At 42.1% G+C, this 7,185-nt stretch overlaps 2 protein-coding genes across 4 annotated transcripts in view; one reads left to right on the top strand and one right to left on the bottom strand.

Moving 5' to 3' along the window:
* LOC104800189 overlaps positions 1 to 3,658 on the bottom strand; it is a 6,054-nt gene extending 2,396 nt beyond the window's left edge. Inside the window, exons 1-12 of one of the 3 annotated variants that reach the window (XM_010522940.2) lie at positions 3,213 to 3,658; positions 2,946 to 3,104; positions 2,614 to 2,781; positions 2,073 to 2,363; positions 1,883 to 1,977; positions 1,646 to 1,715; positions 1,324 to 1,536; positions 1,148 to 1,207; positions 937 to 998; positions 554 to 819; positions 355 to 446; positions 159 to 288 (exon numbers count right to left, since the gene is read on the bottom strand). In XM_010522940.2, coding sequence (XP_010521242.1) covers positions 159 to 288; positions 355 to 446; positions 554 to 819; positions 937 to 998; positions 1,148 to 1,207; positions 1,324 to 1,536; positions 1,646 to 1,715; positions 1,883 to 1,977; positions 2,073 to 2,363; positions 2,614 to 2,781; positions 2,946 to 3,104; positions 3,213 to 3,482 — 1,876 coding nt within the window. In that variant the 5' untranslated portion in view covers positions 3,483 to 3,658. The remainder of the gene's footprint in view (positions 1 to 158; positions 289 to 354; positions 447 to 553; positions 820 to 936; positions 999 to 1,147; positions 1,208 to 1,323; positions 1,537 to 1,645; positions 1,716 to 1,882; positions 1,978 to 2,072; positions 2,364 to 2,613; positions 2,782 to 2,945; positions 3,105 to 3,212) is intronic. The other 2 variants (XM_010522941.2, XM_010522942.1) reach the window with 2 other exon arrangements.
* Positions 3,659 to 4,330: 672 nt separating this feature from the next.
* Positions 4,331 to 6,883, top strand: LOC104800191 (lysM domain-containing GPI-anchored protein 1-like). The gene is made up of 5 exons (XM_010522943.1): positions 4,331 to 5,293; positions 5,793 to 5,910; positions 6,014 to 6,175; positions 6,309 to 6,340; positions 6,440 to 6,883. The coding sequence occupies exons 1-5, from the start codon at positions 4,636 to 4,638 to the stop codon at positions 6,700 to 6,702; spliced, it is 1,233 nt and encodes a 410-aa protein (XP_010521245.1). The 5' UTR covers positions 4,331 to 4,635; the 3' UTR covers positions 6,703 to 6,883.
* Positions 6,884 to 7,185: the final 302 nt, after the last annotated feature.

Here is a 7,185-nt window from a genome sequence, read left to right as displayed (position 1 = left end):
AACTGTCGACGGGAAAGTAGAATAAGAAGAGAGCAAATGTCAGAGGCAATGAGAACAAACAACAGCATATTAACATCTAGTCTCTAATTAGTAACTAGTAGACTTAAGGAAACTAAAGTTCATTTTCTCTTGTATAGCAATCTATTTTTCCCACATACCTCTTCTGTATCTTTTACTCTGAAACCAAAACTGTAAATGCATAATGGCTTTCCTTATATCACCATGACTAGATCTGGCCAGTTGCTCTATCAAACCAGGACAGACGTTAACACCCTCTGCTGCACAAACCTGCAAAAAATTGCTTGTTAATAGGATTCAGTCGACAATCAAAAGGAAATGCATCAGAATGCATACCGAAGAAAGGTGCCTAAGTAGCTCTTCTGTTGATGGTGTTGCAAAGCATATTTCTAGCCTTTCCAGGTTGTCTGGTAAACCATGATTCATGTCTGCAAATTCCCATGTAACAATTAACAAACATGCCATTAGCAAATCAATTAAGGTGCCCAAAAGTGTAAATGGGAAAGGAAGTCTTTCAAACATGACAAAAGACTACCATTGGTAGTCAAAATCACAGGTCCTTTGGCTTTCTCAGCAATCTGCTGTATAGCAGAAACAAGACCACGATCATCAGGGAAACAAATATCTACATCCTCGAAGAGAATTAATGGCTTCAAGTTAGCTGTGTCGCTGTGGGACTGAGATTCCTTATCCGATATAGTTGTCACTTCAATCAACTCCTCTGTTGCACTACCATCAGCCACAGCAAAGGTAGGCGTCAAAGATTGTTCATTACTGAAATTGAGAGGTGGTTCCAAAGACCTAGAGGAAAAAAACTGTGTGAATATATGATGAAACTTATTCTGTGTTAGATCTTTTACTCAGTAAAATCCGCAAACAGTAGATCCAGATATAACAAAGTGATGCTGCTCGATGTACCTTGTCAGGCCATATGACCTATCGTTACCCATTTTCATCCTTTGGCATTCCGATGCATTGGACTACAAGGGCAACTTAATTAGATACATTCATTTTACAGTAGATATGGCATTTACATAGAATACCTCAGAAAGAAATATCTGGAAGGCAGTGTATTAGGAAAAGAGAACTTAAGAGCTTTCATAGAGATGTAACAACAGTAATATCATACCTCAAGGATTTTAAATCCTTGTTCCTTGGCACAAGCATGAATAGCTGCGGACTTCCCACTCTGCAACACAACACAGGCACAATCCAACATAATGATTAACATAAGAATAATACATATATAACAGGAATGTAAAAGTAAAATGGACAGAAAATGCGTCAGGTTATTTTCTTACGCACCCCAACCGGTCCGATGACTAAGAGCACATTTTTCAGACACCCCTCATCATCAATGTTTTCTGCATCAGAGTCACTTCCATAACAGCTGTAATCAGCATCTTGCATCTTCCTTTCATTGCCATCGCCAGGCTCTTTCATCGTTTGAAAACCTTTCTCATGCCAAAGGCAAAGCCAGTCATTCATTACTTTTACAGATTCAGTATTACCACATACCTGCAAAGAGTCCCGTAAATTATGAAAGAATTATGTCCTTATCCTTAAGCCTCTACCTTTACAGAAGATGCAGATCCAGTAGGAAGGTAAAATTGTTGAAATATCTCACCTCCATTGCACTTCTTGGCTGGTACTTATCTATCCACAAGCTATTGTGAGGCTGTCCACTGAGATCAAAACTGCATAGAGTAAATTCCCAAACTCAACCTTGTAAGAAGCTTATGCTCTAAAGAAGTTCTAAACCTAATGCAAAGTTCAGGTATTATACACTATCTGTCTAGAAGAATTTGTCCTTTCAAGCTGGCAACTAAAGTGTTATGGAAGACATGAAATAGCAAACTGCTACCTTTCTTGAAATGATCTGCTTTGATGGGCATTACCAAATTCTGCTGCACCATCAGCATGAGAAGACAAGAAAACTACTTCATCTACTTCGCATTCCTAGAAAGAATGCAGAAGATGACCTTTTGTCGAAGGTGGTTCGAAGAAAATAAAAGGAGAAACCAGAAAGAAAAGGAAACTGTTGGGCGGAGTACCTCATCTGCTCCATCTGGGCTCCTGAGGTATCTGCTTTTCTCCTCTTGTGTTGTTAATAATCCTGGAGTTGCCTCTGAAGTATCTTCTGATTGAGTAACAAATTGGTCGTGCTCCTCAACTTCAATGACAGACCTATCAGGATGTGAACCAGATGGCAGTTCTTTGATACCAAATTCCTTGGAAGATTGTTCAAAAAGTGAGCTGAAACTACGTCGCCGATCATATGTTCCGCTGGTGGATGTTTCCTCACAGAAAGTCCAATTCTTCCAATCAATGGAAAGATAACCATCCTAAGCGCCCCGGTCGAGCCGTGCTCCAACACCGACACCTGCAACGCCATGCTCGGCTACACGCTCTACACCGACCTCAAGGTCTCCGAGGTTGCTTCTCTCTTCCAGGTGGACCCCATTTCCGTGCTCCTCGCCAACGCCATTGACATCTCTTACCCAGACGTCGAGAACCACATCCTTCCCGACAAGCTCTTCATGAAGATACCCATCACTTGCTCCTGGAATGCTCAACCTGATAATCATGACATACCTGAAACCTCTCATATACATGGATTGGGCCGATGGTACTGATTTTATCTCTTCTTTTTCCCCGGCAACTATCACTCTCTGCTTCGGCTGCTTCTTTGTTCCTTTTCCCTGCTTTCCACAATGAGAAAAATGGATGTATTTGCTTCCCAGCCGACATTCTTGAATCTTCCTGGTCACAGATAAACCAAAAGATGGCCAGAGATCAAACACGACTCACTCACGACCAAAAAATAGCCCCATTGAAGCTACTTCAGCTTAACTAACACAAAGAACTGGTAGGAACGTCCTTGTTAATACACCGAATCAAATAGAACCCCTCAAAGCAAACCGCACAATCAGATCTCTTGCCTCAGCTCTTAATTTTGCTTCCAGCCGCAAATTGGTCACCGGAGGAGAAACCTTTTGAGCTACTGTCTGATTAGCAGCTATGCTCCCGTTTTTACTAGCATTTTTCTTAGGCGTTGATTTCCGAGGAGATTTCTCTTTAGCCAACTGTAATAAAAATAGACGAGTTATACAAGCATCGTGCTAAAGCCAATCTACATAGCAGATCAAGCTTAATAATTTAGAACAATGTATCAGAAAAAGTAACCAATTAACCTTCTTGGGAGTTCCGTTCTTCGGAGTAGCCTTCGCTCTTTGCTTTCTCGTCCTCTTTCCTTGACTACCACAGAACTCCTCCTCTTCCCCATCGGCATCCCCCTCTTCGTTACCGTCACCGGACCTCCGATCGCTGCTGGGCTCGACCTCCGCCGGAGATTTGTGCGGGAAGAGCGCTGACTGAACCAGCCTCCGCCGCACATTCCTCCGCTCCGCCGGCTCAACTCCGATCACGGATACCGGCCCATCTCTCTCATCCGATTCCCCCATCGGCAAAAATCGCAGATTCCTAGCTTCCGCAATCGAAATTTCGACAAAACTAGGGTTTCCGCGAAGAGCTAGGGTTTTGTACTCAAATTTGGGGATCGCGACGAGAAAAAAGGAAAAGAATTATAACGTTAACGTTAACAATGTTTTTTAGATTGGTTGTAGTGAATTTGGAGGGAACAAGTATTTATTTTCCCGCGTTGGTTGATCGGAGCGAGAGAGATTAAGGCCGTGTTTGGTAAAAGTATATTACTGCGACTGTATCCAAACAGCGACTTATCCTCTGCTTCCTCTCTTGGAAAGAAGAATGGGCTTTTTGTGGGCCTCAACTGATGGGCTTAATTTAAACAACAATGCCATCCGTTCCGGTTTATTGAAAACCGAACCGGATTTGGTACTAGCAATGGTTGAATTAGTATAATACGTTTAGTTTCAAAAAGACCTATATAATATATTCAAATATGTTTATCTATGACTGAAACACTGGTAAAAATAATTATTTTTTATGAGAAATTTTTTTAATGTAAATATGGTTAAAGTTCAATCCATCAATTATAAATTTTAGATCTCAAAACTTGCAAATATGATGATTTCTTTCAAATATTAAATCGCTGTATTTTAACCTCAGATAATAAAAATGAGATCGTTTAACATTTACTCGAGATGCATAACGAAACCATTTATTGGTGTAAAAAACAAAAATCAAAATAAAACCAGTAATTCGTGATGTGAATTAATATGATTGGTTTAATCTCTGAGATTCATTAAACCGGTTTGCGGAGAGGGGCAAATCAGTCATAAAAAATGTTGTCTACCCTGTGTGGCCGTGCAAACACACCTGTCTGCGACTCCATTGTCTTTCTGCTCTTTCAAAAAAAAAAGTGAACTTTCCCCTCTTTCTCTCTCTCTCTCACGAAGAAGAAAAGCCAGTGAAGAAATATCTTCCCCTGCCGAACCAAACCCTAAACCCCTGAAATTTTCCCGAGAAAATCCTCAAAGTTCTGACACTTCTTGCTTCAAGATTCCGCTGTTACCTGTACTTTCAGCTGACACCGGCATTGTTCTCCAGAGAGAGAAACCCTAGAAGATTTAAATTTTCGTAAACCCTGAGATTCCTGTTTCTTTTTTGCAGAAGTCAGGACATTGGTTAATCGAAATGAAAAACCCAGAAAAACCCATGTTCTTGTTTCTGATTTTAGCTTCCAGTTTCGCTGCCATGGCATCAGCGAAATCCACGATCGAGCCGTGCTCCAACACCGACACCTGCAACGCCATGCTCGGCTACACGCTCTACACCGACCTCAAGGTCTCCGAGGTTGCTTCTCTCTTCCAGGTGGACCCCATTTCCGTGCTCCTCGCCAACGCCATTGACATCTCTTACCCAGACGTCGAGAACCACATCCTTCCCGACAAGCTCTTCATGAAGATACCCATCACTTGCTCCTGCGTCGACGGTATCCGCAAGTGCGACTCGACCCATTACAAGACTCGCCCTTCCGACACCCTCGGAACTATTGCTGACTCAGTTTACGGCGGTCTTGTCTCGGCGGAGCAGATCCAGGAGGCGAACTCGGTGATAGACCCGACAGTCCTCGACGTCGGGACGAACCTTGTTGTTCCATTGCCGTGTACTTGCTTCAATGGCACTGACAATTCTCTCCCTGCGGTTTATCTGTCGTATGTGGTGAGAGAAGTTGACACATTGACTGGAATCGCGAGGAGGTACTCGACCACTATCACGGATTTGATGAACGTTAACGCCATGGGAGCTCCTGATGTCAAAGCCGGGGACATTCTCGCCGTGCCATTGTCAGGTTTGATCTAAGTTCTTTTCCTTCGCTGAAAGCGGATTTGCGAAAGCTGGCTTAGTGAATTGAAGTTATCTGCAGATGGATAAGTTAGAGCCTTCCTCACGGTTGTTTCCTTCTTGGAGAACTTAACTTGTGTAGCTTATTGCATTGGTGAGATTGGAATAAATCTGGTTGTACTTGATCGGGGATCTGCCAGTTTATGTGTTCTATCATCTTAAGTAAGAACAGGGTTTTCTTAGATGTCAATGGAGGGAAGCTTATGACAAAAAGTTCCGAATTTTAGGGTCACTCTTGTCTGTTTGTGTGTAGGAGTGAGTTTGTTTTACTGATTTCTGTATGAATACTTGGTTAACTTTTAGTAACTCTATAGGATAGGTTTGAGCATTGCCTACCTTCCTTCAAAACTGTCCACAAGTTGCTTTATCATCGAAAATTTGCCGGGTTTCTGTTAGTAAAGGACTAACATATGTTTTAATGTTTGTTATATTTACTCTCCTATCAGCTTGCGCTTCGAATTTCCCAAAGTACACTTCAGACTATGGGTTGATTGTTCCAAACGGAAGTTATGTCCTTACCGCAGGCCACTGTGTCCAATGCAGCTGTGCACTCGGGAGTCATAAGTAATTTCATAGAACCCTTGATCCCAAATTACTCGATCAATGAGAGAATCGTGTTATATACCATATTTGTTCACCGTTGTCTTTTCTTGTGGGTATGATGCAGTTTATACTGTGAGCCTGCTTCATTGGCTGTCTCTTGCTCCAGCATGCAATGCAGAAACAGCAACCTCATGCTCGGGAATATCACAACGAAGCAGAGTAGTGGTGGTTGTAACGTTGTAACCTGCAGTTACAACGGTTTTGCCAACGGCACTATCTTGACTACGTAAGATACATACATACATGCATATATACATACATACATACATACACTTAGATGCCCTCCTCTTATCATTCCCCCTGTATATAAATGGCAACACAACCTAATCACCATTCATTCTCTCCCTTTCAAATTTTAGGTTTTCCATGTCTCTTCAACCTCGATGTCCAGGTAAGTCTGGTTTTGCCCTATCGTTACCCATTTTCATCGAAACAGTCGGGTGTTAGTACATGAATCCAATACCCATTTACTTGCAATGGAAAACTGCAGGACCAGAACAGTTCACTCCACTTATATCCCCACCTGATACCCTACCTAAAGATATGATCTATTCACCGGCACCTTCGCCCGAGTTTGATGGCGTGGGACCCGTTGCACCGGGCCCTAGATCATCCGTGTTTCCTGCAAGCGGGTCCATTCCGGGAGTAAACCCGGCAAATGGTCCAGCCGGAAGCATCTCGGCCAGCTCGGTATCAGTGAGCTACTCTTCAATCTCCTTTGTGATCTCCATTGTGTCATGCTTGCTTGTTTAATCTGTTTGATGCAAGCATTGTTATTTTGCCTTTTCTTCATTTTTTGTGCAATGGTGATGATGAACACTAGACAGTGTGAAGTGAACGTTTACTTGCCTCTCCTGCTCCCTTTGTTCCTGTTTACGGTTGGCAACTTGACATTTGTGGAACCTTTTGGTTGGCTCGGCGGCTTTTCTTCTTTTGGAAATTCTTTTGGTTACCAAAAAACTTGCCAGAGATTCGGTTTTCATTTCGATCCTAGATTTAGTTATAGTTTGGTCGTAGTTACATCAACCACTTAGATTCAGGTTTTAGTTATTGAAATCACAGTCAAGATTGGATTTTTACCAATCCATCACTCTTATACCCTTGAATCGCATACACACACATACATATGCATATATATAGTGTGGTATGATTAGGGGTTGTGATTTGGTTATTAACCGAACCGAATAAGACATAACCGTACTAGAACCGAACCCAATATCAAAACCGAATGGTTTT

The sequence above is a fragment of the Tarenaya hassleriana genome, unplaced genomic scaffold, assembly GCF_000463585.1.
Source record: "Tarenaya hassleriana unplaced genomic scaffold, ASM46358v1 Cleome65, whole genome shotgun sequence".
Taxonomy (NCBI): domain Eukaryota; kingdom Viridiplantae; phylum Streptophyta; class Magnoliopsida; order Brassicales; family Cleomaceae; genus Tarenaya; species Tarenaya hassleriana.
Note: the sequence above shows the minus strand (reverse complement) of the source record. Positions and strands in the feature narration are given on the sequence as shown.